The sequence below is a fragment of the Melanotaenia boesemani genome, chromosome 4 (assembly GCF_017639745.1).
Source record: "Melanotaenia boesemani isolate fMelBoe1 chromosome 4, fMelBoe1.pri, whole genome shotgun sequence".
Lineage (NCBI taxonomy): Eukaryota > Metazoa > Chordata > Actinopteri > Atheriniformes > Melanotaeniidae > Melanotaenia > Melanotaenia boesemani.
In genome coordinates this window covers 34294379-34318131 of record NC_055685.1, presented here as the reverse complement: position 1 = coordinate 34318131, position 23753 = coordinate 34294379, and the positions used below count along the sequence as shown (strand labels likewise).

The window sequence follows — 23753 nt, the reverse complement described above, 5'->3', positions numbered from 1 at the left end:
GCAGATACAAATGAGACACTGTTGCAACGTACGATATGATCATGTTGCTTATTTCATTGTATAACTAATTATCTAGACTAACGTGTAATCAATCTCGCCGTATAGGAGTCAACTACCGGACCCGCAACCTGTCTGATGGTTGTGCCTGGAATCATACCACAATTGTGCCTGAATTTGGACTGAACCTCATCCGCTCTGGTCGGGCTGGTAGGAGTCTTCCTTTGTGCAGCCGGTTTTTCTTCTTATTGTTTTCCTCTTTGCAACTCGATTATTAACAGCCCAACATATTTATTCAGCTTCACGTGCACTCTCTTCCAACACACTTGGACTTCCTCTGGTAACTCAGTGTTGGGTTTTGTTAAATTGGGTTGTGCTCCTTCTTTTAGCGAGCGCTATTTAAATACGGACCATTTACATACAAAAATGTGTTTTAATGGTTAAGGTGGATATAATCTGTATATTTTAACTATGAAAAGCATGTACATTACAGTATATTGTGTACAATTGTGAAATAATCTTCAAGAAGAATTCAAACAATGTCCAAACAAAAAATGTAAAGAAATGTTATTTAAAAAGTTTTGAGAAAAAGAACGTATGTAAACCAATAAAATTAAATATGTACATAAAGGTATAGGAATATTCAAATGTGTTTCAGTAAGCAGAAATGCAAACTATATGTATATGTAGGTGTATGTTTATGTTTATGGGTACATGCATGTGTGTGTTGCATAGATGTGCATATGCAGGTATGTAAGTGGGTATAAAAATATAGTTATGTATATGACTTTATATATGTAATGGCTTTTTCTCTGAGTGTATGTGGATATGCATATGTGTATGTATATATATATGTCTTTATATGTGTACGTAATCAGATGTGTACATGAGTATAAATGTGCACATGTCTGTATTTTTTTTCCTATTTCTTTTTTCTCAAAAATTTGCTTTTTTTCTTTTTGAAAACTGACAAAAGATAAATGCAACAACTGTAATGAAGATTAAATTATGATTGTAAAGGGGGCAGGAGTAAATAAGTTTTAACTTAATCTTGCTCCTAACTCTATAGTAACTGTTACTTTTTTTAATTTAATATGTAACATAATTTGATGTTTTCTTGCAGCATAGCTTCAGTCCATCTGCCAGCTAGTCTGTTGCACTTGACGTCACAGTAAGTTGTCAAGAAATTACGGTGTTTGAATACAATATATGTCAATCAAATATTTCACAGATTTTTTTAACTGTGCTGTTATAGTTTTGATTTATTTTATTTTTATTTTTTTACCATAAAATGAGAGTGTGTTATGCTGTTTTCACAATATTAAAAATCTACCACATGTGGACAAAAGCAGCCCAAATTTCATCCACCCACCCAATGCATTTTTTCCCCGCCTGGACTGATTTAAAGTAACCCCAATTGGGCAGAAAACCGCCCAATCAGGCAACACTGCCACCAGCCCCTAGGCCCAGGAGCTACCAGCAACCACCAGGTTCAGGAGATATATAAAATATACTCTTTACACCATCCTGTCTGGTTAGATAACTAATTTCATGAGGTCCTCACTGGTATTTTTCCAGTTCTGTTCTCTCTAGGATTTTTGCCTGCTCTGGAATCCCACTCAGTTTAATGTATACTTTGCAATCTGAAGTCCATGTTGACTGTAATTTATTTCTGTTTTTTCATTAGTCGTGCCTGTCTTGTGACGTCTGCATTTGTGTGTTTTTTTTTTTTGTGTGAGCTGTTTAAGCAGTTCTTTTTTTATTTTGTTTTGTATTAGTAAAGCGGACAATGATTGCAACAAATAATATTGAGCTACAAATAATTTTCAGAGCAAGAAATAGTTTACTTCCAAATAATACTGAGAATTTGTTTTCAGCAAGAGAAGGAGGTTATGATTTTCAGGGAAGCGCGTCAGAACAACTTTAAGAAGTATGTATGTTTCAGTGTCAGGGGTTAAATTATGGAACAGCTGAACAGATCAATTAAAGGAAAGTATAAACATAAACCAGTTTAAGAGACGGTACAAAATGCAAATATTAAATAAATATAAGATCGAAGCTTGAAGAACATCAGTTTAAGAAAGGACAATGATGATGCTGTGCCAGAATATTGTGGTGTTTTGTTTCATTTATGTTTTCTTGGGAGGAGGGAGGGATGGGAGTGTGTACATTTTTAATTGTGAAGTACAAAATTTGAGTTGTGTAATAGAGTTGGAGTGTTAGCGTACTGTAGAAATATGGTAGGGCGATATAAGTTTATACTTCTGCCTGCTACTTTTCAGAGATGAAATGGGAAACTGTAAATATTGTAAATGAAAGAACATGTTTGAAATAAATTTTGAAATGACATAGAAATTAACAGATATAAAACTACTGTCATTCAATCCTGACATGATGTGATATTAGTTCTACAAATCAATCAATCAATTATAATACTTGACAAATAAGTAAAAGAATAAATAGATGTGGATTTTCAGATATAAATAAAACTGCACTTAGCATTTTAATTTACTTTTAGATGTTTATGTTCATCTGTTGATGTTGATATTGATCCTGTTATTTTCAAATAAATAACTTAAACTATTGTATCTAAAGTGCCTTTATATTTTTCTTTCTCCTTTCATTGTTTGTATAGTAATCTATGTCAGTCCTTTATTTTCCCCGTAACATTTTATTTATCTTTTCCACTTGTTGATTATTTTAATTTTTACTGTCCTTTCGCTTCAGTTTTTGTATGAGCTTCTATGATTTAAGCCATAAATTTCCCTAGTGCATTTGCACAAACTATTGAAAATTAAATAACTCAAATAAAAAATACTCAGTGGTACTATTATGAATTCATGTATTTTACCATTTGATCAGTTTTACTTAGGCATTAATGTAAAGGCAGGATTTTATTTGTGCATTTAGTCTTACTGAGCTAAAAATCCAGATTTGAAGATTTTGATAAAAGGAACTCACTCATCTTCTGCTGCTTAGGTTCATGTTGGCATTGCAGCCCCATGATCATCTCTAAAAAAAAAGTTTTTACTTGATGTGCACATGTACATGGATGTACTTGCTGCATTATTATCTGTGTAAGTATGCTGAAGATTAAAAAAAACAAAACAAAACACATGTATAGGATCTTCATATTCAGTCCATATTTACCAATTTGAAAAACTATTGTTTTTAGTGTGAGACATTTCATTTAAATTTCAACAGACATTTCATTTAAGAAATAGATGATGTGCCACATAAAGTTCTTTAAGCAAGTAGAAGCACTATAGGTAGAAATATAATATATGATTTATTACATCTTAACCCAGTTAGGTCAAATTCATTCACTCCACAACAACCTGTGTAGGAAATAGTGACAAGAAACTAAACGTTTGGATTCAAAGTGCCACATGCAGAACGTTTGCTGACAAACAATGCAAGTGCCTCCTAAAAAATAAAAAATAAGACATTATTTTAAATAAAAGACTATAGATGAAAACTATTGTGCAAAACAGAAAACCGAGATGAAACTTTTAACATAATATCAAAACAGCTGGTAGCCAGCTGACCTCATTGTTTGGACACATGAAGTTGCTGAACCTGAACCTAGACCTGACCAACTGCAGCAACCCCAGATCATAGACTGCCCACACAGGCTTGTACAGTAGGCACTAGGCCTGATGGCTGCATCACTTCATCTGCCTCTCTTCTTACCCTGATGCTCCCATCACTCTGGAACAGGGTAAATCTGGACTCATCAGACCACATGACCTTCTTGATTGTGCTCACAAGCATTTGCACTACTGGGATCTTTGTAACATTTACAGAATTACTATTTGCACTTTATAACTTTATAACGTATGAGTGATTGTATGTGCATAATGACATTAAAAATCTATTCTATTCTATTCTATACTTCTGTTTAGTCCCAGTCCCTTAAGTTGCCTTTGCAGTGTTCATATGGAAATGTTCTTGTTTTTAAACACAGCCCTAAGTTCTACTGTTGTTTTTCTTTGGTTTGATTTGACTGATCACCATATTTTTTTCCTGGGAGATGATGTTTTTTCCTCTATCCCTTAATAAGAATTATGAAGAACGGTATTAGTTTATTAGCATATTTGCCACCAGTTAGGTTCTTGCATGGTTTTCTTACAGTCGTGTATGTATGTATGTTGAATATACAGTATGGTTCATTGTTCATTAATAAGATCAAAATGTTGATAATGAAAAATGTAATCTGTAGATGAAAAATGTAGATCTAATAAATGGGGCAGATATAAGTTTGTTCTTCTTTCTGCTGCTTTTCAGTATTTCAGTTTATTGTTATTATTTTGTGTAATAACAGTTATTTGGTCAGTTTGATGAAAATGAAATTAAAAAAGTTGTTATAATAAGATAATGATTTTAACTTAAAGGATACGGATCATTTGCCTTCATAGGTTACATTACACATCCCATAAAGAGTTGGTGTCAGCTTTTTAATAAATAAATTTTGCCACAAATCTCATCAGTTCAGCAAATCTCTTACTACTGAAAAACTGCATCACTATACAGCCAAACTGTGAAGCCACTAGTAGGTAGTTTCTGTGTATTATATTGTATATTATTTGCACATTTCTCAAGTGCATCTCTTATGTAATTAAGAAATTCCCTTAAAAAACAAGATTAAAGTAATGAAACTGTACTTATACTGCAGTTATCAGTTTTTTTTATTGCAATGTCATTTAAACAGACACTGTAGCATCCAGCACCTTCTCCCAAACTGAGTGAGATTGAACATGTAATGTATAACTTTGAAATGACTATAGTCAAATTAAATATTAAATATCAGCGTATTTCACCTATCAAAACATGATATGTCTTCTTAAAAAACAGTATTCTAAAACAACAGACAAGGCTATGGTTTGCTACTCTAAGGCAGTGGTTTATCAAAGTTTTTCAGCCATGACCCCCAAGATAACATATGTTGGGGTCCATGAAACACCCCCAACAACTAACTGGTTAATTGTATGATATATCAAATGGGTCATTCAGTGGCCATCCTCTAAATGTAAGGCTTGAAACTATCAGAATCTTCATAAATAAGGGGAATAAATGTGCTTTTGGTGGATTATGTAAACAGCTGTAACAAAGCACATATATGCCGAAATTCAGCTTTTCCTGCTGAGATAGTTCAAATTAAGATCTTTATAATTGCACCCATAATAACATTGTTTTGGGACAACTGATGATGGAAAATGTTAAATGTGAGGCTTGAAAACTATTGTAATCTTCATAAGGGAAGATAAAGTGTTTTTAGGGGATTTGGGTCACGGTTGTAATAAATCATGCCCAAATGCCCAAAATAAGCTTTTCTTGCTGACATAATGCAAAATTAGGATTTTTAATATGGTATGAGTAATACCTGGGTTAGGGTAACACGTTATGTGTTAACATGTTAAAAAAATAAACTAACACATTAATTTTACAGATTAATATCTTTGCATTAACACGTTAATTTTGACAGGCTTAATAAAAAATACCAAATTTATTTGATAAATGTGGGCTATATTTGTTTTTATAATGATCCATCGACCCCTGAAATTATCTTGGGACACCCACTTTGAGAACCACATGCTAAAGTATGCCAAACCGTCAGAACATTGGCGTTGGGGATCCCTCCGCTGGAAAGACACAGGGGAGGGACTGTGAAGTTTGTCTCAATTCACGACCCGTAGTTTAAGAGCGGAAGTGTGGTTGTTGACGGAATCAGGAGGAGATGCTACAGCTCTAGGATAAAACACAAACCGTGACGTTACTGAGAGCTGTTGAGTTACTTTTGTTGCAAACGTATAGTGTATATATATCATATATGCGTAAAAAATGTGTCAGTTTTCTTTGTTTATCAAGTAGTGGTCAATTAACGGTAACTGTGAACGGGAATTAGAGCAGGAAGCTAGTTAGCTAGCGCTAACTTAAGTGATCCTACAGTTCCTTTATCTACAGGTTTAGTGTAAGAGAAGCACAAAACATTAATCTAGATACTGTTTAGTACTGATATAACAACAAACAACCTGCTGCGGATTTTGAAGTACCAGTCGAAAGATTTTTTCCTCATCAATCTGCTTAAAAAGGCTGTTCGGCTTATTTATAAGACAAAAGATACTTGGTGAGATGGGCGACGCTATCATAACGTTTCAGACCCAACTTTCTGGTGTAATGGAAACGGTTTTCAAGGCTGCCATGTATGAAATCACCCGGCTGGTGGAAGACAGCTTTCTGGACGAGCTAACACGATGCAGAGAGCAAGTAGAGACCCTGAAAAGGCGGCTTAAGTGGGCGGAGAGTCGACGTAAAGAAAGGCAAGACGACAGGACGGAGAGATGCGTTGACTGTGGACGAGTCGGGATGTCTGATGGAGACACCCCCACAGCAACAACAGGTGGGTCATGTCACATAGTATTTCACTTTGTTACGTTGGCATCTTGATGCACATTTGCTTTCTTTATGCACCTTGTTAGGTCATATGTTGTTAGTAAGTTAGCTCTGGTAATTACTCATAAATAACATTGCAAAATATTAGTTGGAGAGATTGTAATACCAAATTATTTGTATAAAGTTTAGCCCATATATGGCCCACATTTGGGGTATAATAGCAAACTTGATTTCAGTTAAGTGCAACTGCTTAAACTCCTTCTGAAATAGCAGAATTGTAATGTCTACAAAGACTGGCTCATGACATTTGACACATATGGCCCTCACAAAACTTACAGGCCAAAGGTAGCTGATATTAGGTTCAACTATACATGTTTTTTGGGAAGGATGCTCTACAACTGTATAATATTTATGGATGAAATTACTCAATTATACCATTCAGCTCTTTATTAGTTTTACAGCTCCCATATCTTGACCATGCATTTTAGTTGTATGTGATGTTTAGTTAAAAATAAACAATGAAATTAAAATGAATAAGAACTAATAAGATTGTGATAGGCTTTAATATGTTCTAATTATTCTCTTCTGCTAAAATATTTCACAAAAAACACACAAAATATCTTATTTAATTCAAAATAATCAATATTTATCACATATCAGTACTATATTTATTACTTGCAATGCATTTTGGGTTGCATTGGGGTAAGTTACCATTTCAATAATGTTACAGCTTGGAACGGCCAGCAGTAAAACAGGAATTAATTCAGTGCAACATTGTGCTGCTTTATTTTTTCCCCCTTTCCAGTTGATATGAAAAATGTGACGTAAAAGTAATGCTTGTCCTGCCCCGTGATTAAAACACTGACTCAGTCTCACAGTTTTCAAATGAGAACCCCCAGTTGTGGTTAGTTGTGTGATTTGGTTTTTATTTTTATCTTTTATAAATTCAAAGCTCTTTTCAGCACTTTAAACCATGAAAACCACAAGAGTCAGAATTCACACACAAGCACACTGAGCCACAAATGCATCTCAGCTAGACAATTTGGACTTTATTATTACGATAGACCATCAGATGATCCATTAAACGTGGCCCATTTGAGGCTTTCTGAAGTCTTTGTAATACAAAAGATAAATGCTGAATCCTTCACTTCTACGTATATGATCTCTGTCTTTTGCAACAGAAAGAAGTCTGAAACAGGAGCACGTGATGCAAGAAGTACATGAATCCCTGGGTGCTGCTGAAGAGGCAACCAGTCGTGAAATGGAAAACGTAAAACCAGATCAGCCCAGTGTCACCAAGCTAACACAGGTAGGATCCCTTTCTACACTATTTACAATTCATAAACAGGACTAAATGTGTACAGTCGGTCAGTAATAATGTCATTGTGAGGATATTACTGTAATAGTTTAGTCTTTTTTTATTTATTTTTTTTTGTATGGATGTGTTCTATGACCCCCAAATTCACCTTAGAAACACCATGAGGATCCAGAAAGAAGTGAAGCCCAAGATAGTATATCATTGGAAGAATTAATCCTTCATTATGAAACCCCCTTCATCATCATAGAAACCGGGACTCTCATGATTTATTTCCTATGTCCCATTCTCCTGACTGACCATCAGTAGAGGTGTTCATTAACAAAATCATCTGGTGGGTTTCTTAGATATTTACCTGCATAACACGTCTATTAAAACATCAGTAAAACTAGTCAGGTTAATGATTTTTAGCTCCTGTTTCTGCACAGTTCCTCATCAGACATTACTCATTCCTATCAATACTGTAGTAATCTCACATGTCTCAGCTTACTTTTGACATCAAGACTACAGCCCTTGTAGTTTCATCAAGAAGAGTTTAGACATTAAATCAGTAGCCACAACTGCTCTCAACCAAAAGGACTGTTACTTTGGAGTAATTGTGACTTAAACAGCTTTTCATTTTAAGATGAAGTCAAGTTCTAAAGCTACAAAAATGAGTAAAGATGCAGTTTTTTCATACATGCGTACAGACTATAAGCCGACTTCGTTTGACAATAACAATAAAAACTGAACGTGCATGTTGTCTTCCTGCTTGTCTGCCAGGTGTCAGGGGTGCAGGCCAATCATTTTGAAGGATTTCTCAAGGAGGAAGTTCTTCCAAGCACACCGGAAATCAATGAGTCACAAAGCTGGGTCATCAATGCAGATGGTGAGTTTTTATAATATTAAAAAAGAAATAATTGCTAGTGATTTACAGATCTTTGCTTTAATATGGTTTATATAAGGTTTTCAGCTAAGTTTATTTTGTATAATTTTTCCAAGAAATTTGACTTCATTCACTTGTTCTAATTAGTGTCGTTTATTATTAATTTTCTGTCCACGATTTCCAAAAATTTGAAATTGAGTTTTGTTTAAATTTAAAGTTAATTTATTTAAATCAAACCATTTTTTAAACTCTGTTAACTCTTTTGTGACTGTATTTATCAATTTTCTAAGTTCTGAACACAGCAAAGTATATTAGTATCATCAGTAAATAAGACATAATATAACTTTTTTAAAACTAAACATATGTCATTTATACACAAAATAAACAACAGAGGACCCAACACTGACCCCTGTGGGAGACAGCAGGTCACTGCCAGCAGCTGGGAACCAGTACCATTAATGTGGACATACTGGGATCTGTTCTCCAAATAGCTTCTGATCCAAGAAAAGGCTACACCTCTAATACCATACCTGTACAGTTTTTTTTATAATAATTCATGATTGCGGTATAAAAAGCTTTGGTTAAATCTAGAAATACAAGATCCACTAACGCTCAGGTAGTGGTCTTGTTGGGTCTGAAGCCATATTGTTGTTCGCAAAGTATGTTATGTAATTCTAGGTAAGCATATAGTCTTTTATGGAATAACTTCTCCAATATCTTAGAAAACTGACAAAATAGAAATAGGTCTATAATTAGTAAATTCCTGTGTATCACCAGCCTTGTGAACAGGAATTACTTTTGCGATCTTCATCCCTTCTGGAAATACACCTGACTTTAGGGACAGGTTAAAATATAGGTGATGGGTTTAACAAGAAAAAAGTGCTTTACAACTAGAGACAAGGTGAGTTTGATCAGATGGATGTTCACAACAACACAAAATTACAAAGTTGTGATAAATGCATAAGACATCGCCAAAGACTTTGAAGGTAGCCAGAGTGTGTCTGAGGTCAGTGGGCAAGGAGTTCAATAATATGTGGGGACATAATGGGTCACAAACTGTGATCTGGACACGGTGAGCAGAGCAGGATCTGTGGATATCAGTGCTGAGGAGGGCACATACTAGTCTGGGATGGATTTAGAGGTAAGGCCATTAAAGGGTTTGAAGGTAAAGATTTTAAAATCAATAAAAGACCTAAAAGGGAGGCAGTGTGTGGAAGCAAATAGGGGGAGATGGACTGGTGCTCTTTGTCCTTGTAACAAGATTTAGGGGGAGTCTTGCTTTGGCTGACCCCTAAATATAGTGAATTGCTTAGAATGAGAATAGACTGGACTGTGCAAACCTTTGTGAGTCAGTGGTTGAAAAACATTTATTTTAATCTGAGAAAAAAGGATGAACAGCAGAAAGACTAAACAGCCCAGTTAGTTTTTGAGGATAGAAGTATTACTCCGAGATGTTCAGGAAATTTTGAGGCAAGGATTTATTGTCTAAAAGGCTGATTTGCAAGGCTGAAGGATCCTTGGCTTTTATAGGCATTTTAACCTGAACGTCATCAGCATCAGGGACAAACTGCATTTTTAAAAGTGGTCAATTTAAAATATTATAAAACAAATAAAATTATAAAACTAATAAAATAAAATAATAAATTAATTATAAATATAATAAAAATGAATAAATTATAAATCCTATACAAATTATGATAAACTACAATATAGAAATAATAATGAAAAAATAATGAAAAAATAAATAAACATGATATCAGGCCTCAAAGTATTCCATCACCATGTCAGATCTCTGGCAGTAAAGACAAAGAACAGCTTTATAGCCTGTATGTGTGCTAATGTGAGCGTTGAGTTAATTTATCTATGGTTTGGTTAATGCAGCTTTTCTCTCAAACACGTTATGTCGACCACATCAGGTCTTTAAGATTACTGTATACGGAAAGGCCCTGATCCCTAAATAAAAGCACAAAATTGCTTGCACACGCAAATAGATCACACATGTTGTTTGTTTATGATTTGTGGGTGATCAGCTAAGATTGCTGGCACAACTGATAACTGCTCGTTGGCACCCACGCTCCAAAAAAAATGTGTCAACCTGCTTGATCTGATTCTGACCAGGCGCAAACAGCAGTATTCAAATGAGTATTTAGCATACGTTGTGGCGTTGTCGTTGTGAGATTGTTTCACTATTATTAGTGTTTTTTATATTCATTTCAGTATAATAATGGCTTAATGGTTAAGAGTCAGCAGTCAGTAGATTTCTGGTTAAAGAAGGCGGCTGCAGAAGTGAGTGGTTATCTTTAGAAGGGCTGAGTAGTAGACAAAACAAGAAATACCAGTCATGCTGACACACTCACACCCATGGGAAGCAACCTTGGGACAGCTGCTAACACTCTAGTTGTGGGTGGTACATAGAGTGTAAGAAATCACAGCATTAAGGCTATGGACTCAGACTCTTACTGGTTTTCACAGCGCTTGCTTTGTGCTGAGTGGAGTCTCCAAATATAACTATATATATCTGCAGGGAATTGCTCATGTAATGTCTTTGCTTCTAAATAAATATCCTGAAATTGGAATTGAGTGGTTTTTCCTCCATCAACGGACTCAGGGGAATCAGGCAGATTCCAACACCATGGAGAGTTTAGAGGTAGAGCAGGAAGGTGGCAAACGCGAAATGAAATTAGACCCGATGGAGATATTAGTGGACGATGCAAATTAAAATATGGCCGAGCTCCAGCAAAGAAATCTACACGTCACCAGAAGGACTTCAACATGGAGGAGTATTTGCTAAACAGTAAATGCAGTTGGCAAGATGGGGTACAGGCGGTGGTGAAGGCTCTGAATGCCAGCAGACCCAGAGCGCAGCAGCAACAACCCATCCTGCATAACGTAGCACCCAACACCGAAACACAGCCATGTTTCAATGATCTTTTAAAGCAGATAATTTTGCTATAAAATAGTGCCCTGTAAGTAGAGAATTTAGAGAAAATAGTTCAGGCTTGGGATATGTTTTTTCTTTGTAATCATACACAGTGAAGTTCACACTTCATGAAGTGATTGTGTCCTTGTAGTCTGTGAAAATCCTCTTCTCTCATGTTCCAGAAACATCAAGTCTGCCAGGACCCAGTAAACATTTCAGCGGGCAGAAGATCTTAAAGTGTCCTATGAACTGGGAAACTGGGTTTGGCCAGAGACCAGGCTCAAGCCAAGATGGACAGTCAGGTGATCCTTCTGAACCTCTGTTCCAGAGCAGGTATGGCATGGATGAGTTACCTGGCTTTGACAAGACTGGATATGGAGACAGCAGTATGATAAACATGGATAACTTTGATGGATTACAAGGTTCACCGTCCCACCTGGCTGATGATCTAAGATACGTGGATCAATATGATGAGGATGTGGACGTGCCAGATGAAGAGGAACATCAGTGTTACCCAACAGACAGCCAACAAAATGGAAAGGCTGCGGAAGGTTCGCCCACAGGTTCCCCCTCAAGTACTAACATTACTGTGAGTGGAGAGTTCGGCTGCTTGTTGATAAATGAGGAAGGGTATCTGCAGGCCCCGAATGTCACATATGCTGATCAAGTGCCTGGTGATCCAGGCAGCAGATCGAGCTTACGTGGACAGGGCATTCGATTTGACTCCGCTCAAGACAGCACTAAGGACATGTGTGAACCTCCAGATACATTTAGTGACACCGTAAACTTGGGAGATAGGTTACAACATCCAACTGCTGGGAGAGGAGGGAGGAGATACACCTGTAACCAGTGCTCCATGTCCTTCCCTGATTCTTTTTCTCTCAAGGCCCACAAACAGACTCACAAAGGTACTGGACAAGAGCCCCCATACTCCTGCAATCAGTGCGGAAAGACCTTCTCTCAACCTTGTAATCTCAAAGTCCACCAGCGGATTCACTCAGGGCAGGGGCTTCACCTGTGCAGCCACTGTGGTAAAGGTTTCCCTTCCTTCGCAGACCTAAAGACACACAAATGTGGCCAAACAGGTGACAAACCTTATTGCTGCACTGTTTGTGGGAACAAGTTCAGCCGTCTGTGGAATCTGAAGCTGCACCGGAGAATTCACACGCAGGAAAAGCCTCATCGGTGCAACATGTGCGATAAGAGCTTCACAAGGGCGGATATATTAAAGGTTCATCAGCGTACCCACACAGGGGAAAGACCATACTGCTGCACTGTTTGTGGTCTCAGCTTCAAACGTCTGGATCATCTGAAATCACACCAGCGTAAACATATAGTGGACCTGTAAGAGAGGGGGAAAAGAAGCAGGTGATTCAATAGTCTGCCATATAAAGGGGTTCAAAAATGTATTAATAAGTGTTAATGAGCTACGGATGCTTCCAGTTTAGATGCATTTTCATCTTTTCAACTGTTAAATACTTTTTGTCAAATATATATCTATAGAGATATAGATATATTTATAAACTTTTATACATTTTTTGTTGAATATACACTATTAGTAAAATCGGTTCAAAGAAAAGGATATTACTATTCCAGTTATTAGCTAGATAAGTCAATCCGGTTTTTCTGACTCTGAAAATGTGTGCGTTAGGTGACCATTCCCAATCAAATGTCTAACAAAAATGAGAAAAAAAAAATCTTGAATTAATAAGAATTTTTAGATTCGACTGAAAGCAAAACAGCAGCTGTGATCAAAGCAAGAAAGTTGGGACATAAAAGTAATAAAACCAAAAAGAAAGCTGGATTTGTGTGTAATGTAAGAAATGTATGAATATTGCAGAAACTTCATTAAAGCAAATGTTGGTCTGATTGTGTACTTTACTATGTCCACGTGTTGCAGGCATGTTTGAAGCATGTAAGCGTGAACCCTGACTCTTTTTACATAGACATTACACCAAATAAAACACAAACAACAAAAACTGGTAAGTTGACTTTTTGCAAATGTAAAAGGTCCATTACCTGTTATCTTTGCTTTACATTCATTAACAGAAAGTTTTCTAGTTTACTCATTTTAATTTAAACATTTAGTAAAATGGATGTAGACATGAATGTACCAATTTCAAGTCATCAGAGCTTGGATCACCTCTCTCTGGTGAGGAGGTCCAGGTTTATAATCTGTGGTTTGACCATTCACACTTGAGAACGGTTGAAGTCAAACGAGTGTCCCAACCATCCTGTGAGTTGTTTACCTGCCTGACCAACATGTGATGTGTTTCAGTTACAAGACTGTGTTGGCCAGATGAAACCTGAGACCACATCCTCTGTTTAACATAGATGGCTTATTTCATTCCTCTTTCAAACCATCTGTCTTCCCAGTCCCAAATGTCCACATTATTGTCCTCCAAAGAACGTGACATGCAGGTGGACCACTGAATCTTGTTTTGAAGAGCTGCTCTTCTGCTCTTGAGAAGTGGTTGTTTGGTTTCTCTGTGCACTCCTCACTGCACTGGACTGCATATACAGCTCCACTCATCTTGTTGTTGGGTGTTTTATCTTTCGGGTGGACCAGTTTCTGCCTCAGTGTTTTGCTGGGTTTAAAATGCACAGGAAAATTTTCTTTGGAGAAGATCCTTCCAGGTTTTTCAGACACTCCAGCCACTAACAGCCTAAGAAACAAAGAAAACATTTAATAGTTAAATATTTTCAGTATGGGGAAAATGGGAAAACTTTATAATACTTTATAATGCTTATAAATCTAATAAAGCTTATAAATCTGAATACAATATATAAAGATGGCTGTGGAGAGTCATAACACATTAGTAATGAAACAAATACAGTTAAAAAGCATTTCGCAGCCAATACTGCCAGACATACAACAATCATCGTGTTTGTGCGATAATTTTAGCCCAATCAATAACTTAAAGATCCCATAACTGACATATAATTTACTTTCTCATCAATCACTATGAGGATACGGATCCTCAAACATCATCCAGCTCATATGGCTCTACAGCCAATCAATGCATGTGGTGATTCACTACTTAGTCCATGATGACCCATGATATAAGACAACAAGAGGACAAAAGAGGACAGGAAGGGAGTTTGAATGAAATGTAGATGAAGTGAAATAGCTAGGTCATCAGGGATGACCTTCATGACGATGATGATATTCAGAGAATGTATTGTAAATTGTATGCACAGGCGAATGTGCTGGCACGTAAATTTAGCATGTGGTCTTATAATGTTAAAATTGCAATGTTTAAAGCTTACTGCACACCTCTGTGCACTGCTCACTTGTGGTGCAGCTATATTAAAGCTAAATTTAATAAGCTGCAAGTTGCATTTCATGATGCTCTTGGTATTTTACTGAAGGTCCCTCGATGGAGGAGTGCCAGCCAGCTGTTTGCTGTGCCCACTTTACATGCTGGATTCTAAAAATGATATTATTATGGTTTTAACTTTGTTTTTTTTTTTTTTCTGTTTTGTTTTGTGTTTGTTTTATATGGACCAAATTGTGAGTCTGAAATAAAGAATTGAATTGAATTAATTTGAATATAATAAAGCTTTTTGGCAGAGTACAACGACAGCCTCAGACTATTTAGTGGATGTTTTAGACAAAAACACATCATTTGAGTTTGTATGCGCGTATTTTTCATGTTAAGACGCATTATGTAACTTTCTGACTTAATACCCAGTTACACCTATCATATGCATTTCTGGAGCCAGAGGTTGAGAAACCAAACTATACAACTTCAATCTGGGACGCCGAGTTCGCTTCACATGCTAGCAAACGGATAGAAACATGCTGGCTGGTTTGAATGCACACTGTGACTGGTTCAGCAAAGAAAGAAAGAAAGAAAGAAAGGGACAGAACAAGAGTCAAGATACTGCCAAGTCTTTTACTGACTGGAGAGAGGTCACCGTCCAGGATGCGAGATGGATGCCGAATTAGCTTACAACAACCTGGTTGTCTGTGTCTGTCACACAGAGACGCTAATGCATGCTTTTATCATTAGTCATATAGACTACTGTCATGCCCTCCTTTCTGGTCATCCCAAAAAGAGTATTTTGGCTCTTCAATTACTACAAAATTCAGCTGCACGTGTCCTGATGAAGACTAGAAGGCGGGCCTTAATGGTTCTGGGCCTCCTTATCTGACAGACCTGCTTTTACCTTACAAACTCTTGCGACCCTGAGATCCTCTGGCACTGGTTTTCTAATCCTTCCTAAAGTCTGGACACATACCCACAGGAAGGCATCTTTTCGATATTAGGCCACCACTGCTGGAACTGTCAGTCAGAGGACCTCAGGACTGCAGAGAGTATTTTTAAGTGCAGGCACTGAACAAGCTGTGTGCATTTACGCCCAAGATGGTATTGCATGATGAAATCGTGATTTTGTAATTAAACAAAGGGCTATTGTAGGGAGGGGGAATGAAGAAAAAAAGTCAGACTCACAGCAGTCTGACTACCATTTATTTATGATGTCCCTCCTGATTGAATTCTTGCTTGTGTTGTTCTTACTCTCAGATATAAGTCGCTCTGGAGAAAATACTCTGCTAAATGACTGTAGTAGTAGTAAAACTCACCTTTTTAATCTGGCTTTTACTTAATATTTATTGTTTTAATGTGGATATTTAATTTATTTTAGTAACCTGGTTCCTTTTTAGGGACATTTAATTTTATTTTAATACATTTTATATTTTACTAATAATACTTTTCATCATACCACTTTTTAATTCTTTTTAGTTTTTACAGTTTTTACTATTTTATATATTTTATTATTTTTTGTGTATTTTCTATTGTTCCTGCACCGGGGGTCGTGACGGCCATGCCTGCGGGGGCACCTTCCATGGTACTGGTCTTTTGTGTGGCACCCGTGTCGGTGCCCTGGTCGCTGTGGTCCAGTCGACTCTTTGTGCAGATTGCTCCTGCGATAGTGTTTCCTTACCTGGCTCCTCTGTGCTCAGCCACATATTAATCTGAGTGTATGTGTGAGTAAATGTATGTAAGGTGATGAAGAAATGTTGTTGGAGATGGGGTGGCGGGTGTATGGTTGATGGGTTATTCTTTTTAATGCTTTTAAAATCTGTAAAGCACTCTGTGCTACATTTTATTGTCTGAAGAGTGTTTAATCGAAAAAGTTTGACTGACTGATTGAAAGTAACACTCCCATCACAGCTCGGAGCAGTCACACTTTCCTGAATGAATAAATTCAAATTTAGTAATTTGATGATTCATCCACCTTAAATCTTAAAAAGTGTCAGTATTTGTATTGGTATGGGTGAGATCTGCCCTTTATTTACTTAGCATAGAATTGATACTGAATACTGCTGTATTGCTCATCACTGCTGTGCAAACTTGAATTTTTATGGCAAGGTCAAGGTTAAGATGACAATGATGAGATAAGCCTCAGTCTGTTACTGGTTTTTCACATTTCAGCACTCACATACTGCAGTATGCTTGCACAAAATAATGCTTTTAAAGGGATAATCCACATATTTTTTTCATGTAAACATGAAATGACTATTTTTATGAAAACCACCTATTCTGTAGATAATTTTCATTTATCTATTGCTTCTTTTGAGATTTTTCAAAACTTTTAAATGGGTTGAGTTACTCAAAAAGCAAGATGTGTAGTTACACATTAAGTCAATTAGAACACAATCATTACAAAACACAAGGAATGCTGGGAAGCTCCTTCCACTTACCACTAACATAATGTTTTCCAGACAAAACACTGACAGCCTGCTGTCAAATGTAAAATATGGTTTATAATTCAATAATGGAGAACAAAAGCTGTTTTGTTTATCAGTATAAAATTGGGTTAATAAAGAAATAAAAAATACATCTTGAATTTTTATCACCCTCCATCTTTTTAGTAAAACAGTATGAACACATGATGATGACTCAGACAGTTGCTGAAATGCACTTCTATTCTAAACCAGTGATTTCAAACTCCTGCAGGTTTTAAAAGCTTTTCTGCTCCAACACGCCTGATTAAATGAAATGGGTCAAGTTCTACACAATGGCCCATTGACTGAAGTGTGTACATAGTTTAGAACATCCACCTTTAGATAAAATGTTTATTTCTTGCAGCCAGCGGGTTTCACTTTAAAAAAACAAACAAACAATCAAAACTAAAAAAGAATAAAACAAAACAAAACAAAAAAAAAAAAAACCCAAAAATAAACAAACGAAAAAAAAAACGCGTTTTGCAATCACTTTAGTCCAGCCCAGGCCACCGTACTGTCTTGCGTCATCGGTGACGATGCGAGGAAAAACAAGGACCACAAGTGGGTGTTTTTTTTTTACTGAGCTCGGTTTAAAGATCGGTTCTCATGAATTGTTTTAGCTAAAGAACAAACTCGCGCTGAAAACATGACGACTATAGTTCAGAGTGACCGCTGTAAGAAGTTTTAGTTGTCGTTTAATGTTTCGGATGGTTAACATATGAATTCCAAGCTACGGAGGTACATTAGCTAGCTAGCTGACAGTTTGTGTTGGCGTTTCATGTCAGTAACTGTCAGTTTTCAACTATACAATTTAATTCTCGTCTTTTTTTTAAATCACTCCATACACGTAATAATAACACCGACAAATGGTTGCGTTAGTGTTGAGTCGTTGCTTTCTGTTAATGGCCTACATCTTCCAACAAGATGAGGTTTTATTTTCCCCATTTATTTAAAGTGGAGACATCGTCTCTGGCTTTTTTAAATCTTCACACACAAACTTAATACCGGAGTGTAACATTTTAACAGGCACTAAGCACCGACCTAGCCGACTATGTCGGATCTGGACACCCTCATTGTGACCTTTCAGACCCAGCTCTCTGATGTGATGGAAGCTGTGGTGAAGACAGCGATGTTCGAGGTCACCAGGTTGGTGGAGGACGTCTTATTGGTGGAAGTGAAGCGCAGGAACCAGGAGGTGAAGTCCCTAAGGATGCAGCTGCAGTGGACTGAGGGGAAATTCAGTGATGATGGAGGAAAGAGAAAGTGTGATGACCGTGCAAGAAGCGATGTGGATCAGTCAACTGACACTCCACAGGAAAGGGCTGACGACTCGGATGGTGGTAAGAACAGATATGTTTACTATTTTAAATTGTGGGGTTCTCTGTTGTATTACAACAGCACAGTAATTCTCTTTAATTTGCAGACATGATTAGGGGCTGTGATGAAAAAAAAACGTGTGATTCTGCTGAACCTTGGATGTCAAGCCACACACATGAAGGCAAAAGAAGCTCACCAGACAATATAGCAGCAACCCAAAGCCCTGAAACGGAGTCCCAGGTGAGTCCCACCTTGCAACTTTCAGAACAGACATACAGTACCAGTTAAAGGTTTATTCATTCAAAATGAATGGGTAGATGTGCCCAAACCTTTGACAGGTGCTGTATATTGTTAAATGTTTCCCTAAGTCAAAGTTTTATTTCCATAATTAGTTAGATGTGCCAGAAAAGAGAGCTAATGTAACATAATGACGTAACATAATGTATATAAATGAGAGACATCACGCATAAAGGCTGTGACAGCTGAGTGAAATGAAACTGTATACTCATGTGTTTCATGTGATGTACTGTATGTCTTGTTCAGACCACAGAAGAGGAAGATGTGATCCCAGCTGTGGATATGAAAGAGGAAGAAGTAAATAAGCCGTCTTGCTCTTCTGTGCAATTGAGAGGGTGGAGCATTGCGCTTGATAGTGAGTACTTTGAAGTGTCTCTAAGCTTTGCTGCAGTTTTACGTTCTGCACCTTCTATATATATATTTGCAGGAGAACTTACCAAACTGCATCCAGACTTGGGCCTCCAAACTAACTTCTGTTTGGTTGCATTGGTGCAGCTAACCTTTCAATTTGGGTGCATCAGGAAAAATTGAGGTGCACCCAAAATTTCCCAGCGTCGCCCTCAGCACCACATTTTATTACATTTTAGTGATCGTTGTTTGATCATTCAACTTATACATTGATGGTTATTTAGAAATTAAAATTAGTCTTCATTTGAAGCATAAACGGCAAGTAGAAATAGATCAATTATTTTTAAAAATAAAGTTGGTGCTGCTTCTCTCCACCGATTTACATTTAATATAGTCTTATTCATGAGAATCATCTACTTGAACTTGAATTTCATGAAAGAAAGCTCCTCTTTGGCTGCTCAACCAGCCATAAACATTCTTTTTTTTCTTCTTTAATATACGACAATCTCTCCTACTTTTTGGCTATATATTAAAAACAAAATAAAACAAAAAAAACCCTCTTCCCCCACCCAAACTTCCAGCTTTCCAGGGTAGGCTGGGTGGCTGTTCATCCTACGCAGTATCTTGGCTGTTCTTAGGACTGCACTCTTGTGGTTGGAGATGTCTGATGTTTCTCCTTGGTATCTGTTGGATCCATTTCTCCAGTGTGGTGGACATGACCCTCAGTGCTCTGGTTCACCTTCCAGGCTTTCTCCTCTCTTCCTCGAGTCTTTGGTATTTCCCAGTTGGTTGGCCACCACCATTTCGTAGATCTGTATATGGAAGTCCCACAGGATCATAGCCCTGTCATTCTCCACCACCTTAGGAGGTGTTTCCCATTGAGACCCAGGGGTCTCTCTCTCTCTATATATATCTATATAGATATATATAGATATATATATCTATATATATCTATATATATAGAGACCGTTCAAAAGTTTGGGGTCACTTCCCTATTGAATCCCATGGCAAAGTGACCCCAAACTTTTGAACGGTAGTGTGTATATATATATCACCAAAAGCAGTCAGAGCTGCAGTCAGAGCAGAGACATTCCTCTCTGTTCCATGACCAGGCTGAATTTGAAATGTGCACAGTTGATTCTGACTGGTTATGTTCAGGCTTACTGTCGGATGTTAATGTCAATTAATGAAGAATGTGGACAAAAACTTTTTAAAACGTTAAATGTACTGTAACTTGTAAACTCTTAATCAGAGAACAGACGGAGCTGCTAGTTAAAATGCTTAAAATGACACTTTAACTTTAGGTCTTTTCTTTTTTGATGAGGGATATTTTTTCTATTTGTTTTTCTACTGTTTTGAATTGAAATAAAATTAAATGCATTTTCCAGAAATTCCAGACATTACAATATTAATGTCTGGTCTGTGTTTATTATTGGATTCAGTCGTCCACTAAAATCCAATTATATTAAATAAGTGTTGCTTTTTGAGGCAACTATTAGTATGCGGTTAAAATGTGATTAATCACGATAAATTAAAAAGCCTGTAATTATTTAAATAAATTTTTTTAATCAAGTCCCTCCCCTAATGTGTATGTATATGTGTGTATATATATATATATATATTATATATATATATATGTATATATGTATGTATGTATGTATGTATATATATATATATGTATATATATATATATATATATATATATATATATATATATATATATATATAATATATATATATATATGTTCTGTTGACTGAAGCTGGACGTTCATCTTTGTTCCCAAACACAGTAATTTCAGTTTTAGTTTTACTTATCTGAAAGCTAATTATGTTAAACCATCTCGCAGGTGCTGGATGGATGATGTAATATCTCACCTCAAATTGAAGTCAGAAGTATTATGCCTTTGTCATTTATTTGTCCTGTCCCATTTTTTGTGACCAGTTATCTTTGTATCACTGTAATTTCAAATATTTCACTCCTTATTTTTTATGTCCACTTTGCATTTGGCTTTTTATCAAACATATATTTGTTCTAAGATAATAAAAACATAACAGTTCATTTTACAAAGAGATCTTGGGGGCAGTGTGGCTCAGTGGGTAGAGTTGTCGTCCTGTAGCCTGAGGGTTGCCGGTTCGATCCGGCTCGGAGAGCTCATGTAGAGGTGCCCCTGAGCAAGACACTGAACCCCTAATTGCTCCTGATGGGTCGTGGTTGAACACCTTGCATGGCAGCATCCGCCATCAGTGTGTGAATGTGTGTGTAAATGGGTGGGATGTATAAGTTCAGACCAGTTACCATCTTATACTGAGAAAAATAGAATTTAGAAAATGGAATGTCTTTTTTTCCCCCTCACAGGTCTTTATTATTGTTGCGCAATAACTAAAGATGTTTTTGAACATTTGTTAGGTGGGGCGTGAATCAAAATGTCAGTTCTATCTCATCAGCAAGGGAGATCTTAATAACTGTTTCATTGTGGTCCCTTTTTTTTTTTTTTTAGGTGAAGCTGGTCCTGAATCAGACAACACAAGTGAGATGGTCGATGCCCACCCAAAACAAGCCCAAGAAAGCAGCGAGGAATTACTGAGAAATGTCATTAAGCCGGACCCATCTGCTTCATATGGAGATCAGCCTCATGTTTCATCTTTAGAAGTGGACTCTGCTTGGGCTGGCCTGCCCGTCCCAGCAGCCGGACTGCTGCAGAATCACAGACTTGGAGCTGAAAAAGAATGTGATCCAGTCAAAGCTAAGGGTTCTGTACAGCATGCAGAGGAGTTGCCTGACTGTGTCAGAGCAGATGTTCAGTTTCCCTCAGGCAGAGATCACGCGCCATCCTCAGGATCCCCCAAAGCCCGACTGCAACCCAGCAACGTGCTGGGTGTGACTGTCAAAGAGGAGGTTATTGATTCTGATAGTTGTGATGAAAGCGGGCAAAAGAAACTAAAAAAAGCTGAGACTGCATCTTTCTCCTGTTCATTAAAGCAGCAAAGGGTGAACTCAGGAGTACACAAACCAAACCACATATACCATAAAGCCACTGTACAGGAGGTTATGAAGCTGCAGTCCAAAGGGGGTGCAGGTCTAAGATTACAGGCAGCAATACAGCACATCCATCGACCAATGAGAAAGACCCCACACACTCTCCCAAGTAGCCCCACTGCAGCTCTGTCTGTAGCCCACGCTCAGGCCATGAACTTAAATAACCTCCACAGAATTCCCTCCACATCCAAATCTGTTGCTCCTGCCTCCCTGTCCATGCAGCGCGTTCACCCGGATGACAAACAGACCTCAGCTCGGAGCCAAACTGGTGCATCATGGGTCAGCATCAAATCCCAGCACCAGCCTGCAAACTCTCATATAATAAATCCTGCCCCCCATCTTGACTCTCAGTCTTACTCTGGCTCCAGACACGTCCTGCGCTGCAGCCAGTGTGGCAAATGCTTTCCGCACCCCAGCAACCTAAAAACCCATCTGCAGACTCACACAGGGGAGCGGCCTTTCTGCTGCTCGCTCTGCGGCCGCAGCTTCACCAAGCTCAGCAACCTGAAAGCGCACCGCCGCGTCCACACCGGAGAGAGACCTTACTGCTGCCTGGCCTGCGGCAAACGCTTCACCCAGAAATGTAACCTGAAACGCCACCAGAGGATCCATCTGGATGTATGATGATAAACGGACTGAGATGGGGAAAAAAAAGACAAGTTCGGTGTGTTTCTTTTCCATTAAGATGCCTCAGAAGTGGCATTACAGTGTGTGTGTGCCAAATCACGAGACTACATGTGTGTAACTCCCTCCTAAAGTCATACTCAACTTCATGTACGACTGATTAACTTTTGAAGGTCTCTTAATGTTATTCAAGGAGCAGTGTGTTGTGTAGCATGCACAAAATAGGCTCGCTGTTGGTTTTAGTCTCTACATGACTGCTCTTTAAGTGTTAAGAAATATTTATCATATCAGCTGAGATTTGTGAGCACAGAAGTTCTTATTAACATTCATCAGAAGAGAAAATTTGGACCTCCCTTTTATTTTTACTGACATTCACAAACTTGACGTTAAAAATGACACCAAACTTAAATCAGAATACTTGTGCCGAGTTCTCTTTAGTTGCTCGAACAAATTTTTATTGCTGGTTTTAGATAAGTTCCAGGAGTCCTGGTTTAAAATAGTGTTTTAGTTTTTTTGAATTTCAGCCTTTTGCAAGATCTAAAATCACATATTTTGGATGATCCTGCTTCAGTGGCTTTCAATTTAATGTTTTCTCCCTGTTGAAAATGTAACTTCTTATAAATATCATTGATTTTTGGTGATGTTAATAAAATCAGCTTTGGTATTAAAAAAGAAGTCTTTTTTTGATGATTAGTTTCCAAGGTCCACCTTGCTTGTACCTGGTTGGATCCTATATTTTCCTTCAGAACTGCGTTAATTCTTGGTGTCTTAGATTTCACCAAGGCGATGGAAACATTCCTCGGAGGTTTTGCTCCATATTGACATGACAGCATCACACAGTTGCTGCAGGTTTGTTGGCTGCATCCATGATGAGAATCTCCCGTTCCACCACATCCCAAAGCTGCT

The 23753-nt window shown here is 37.4% G+C and overlaps 1 protein-coding gene across 1 annotated transcript; it reads left to right on the top strand.

The window, feature by feature from the left end:
• Positions 1-5706: 5706 nt before the first annotated feature.
• On the top strand, positions 5707-23511 carry LOC121638035. Its single transcript, XM_041982453.1, has 9 exons — positions 5707-6397; positions 7572-7699; positions 8468-8573; positions 11673-12834; positions 13391-13394; positions 18270-18564; positions 18648-18781; positions 19085-19193; positions 21685-23511. The coding sequence occupies exons 1-9, from the start codon at positions 6130-6132 to the stop codon at positions 22845-22847; spliced, it is 3369 nt and encodes a 1122-aa protein (XP_041838387.1). The 5' UTR covers positions 5707-6129; the 3' UTR covers positions 22848-23511.
• The last annotated feature ends 242 nt before the right edge of the window (positions 23512-23753 follow it).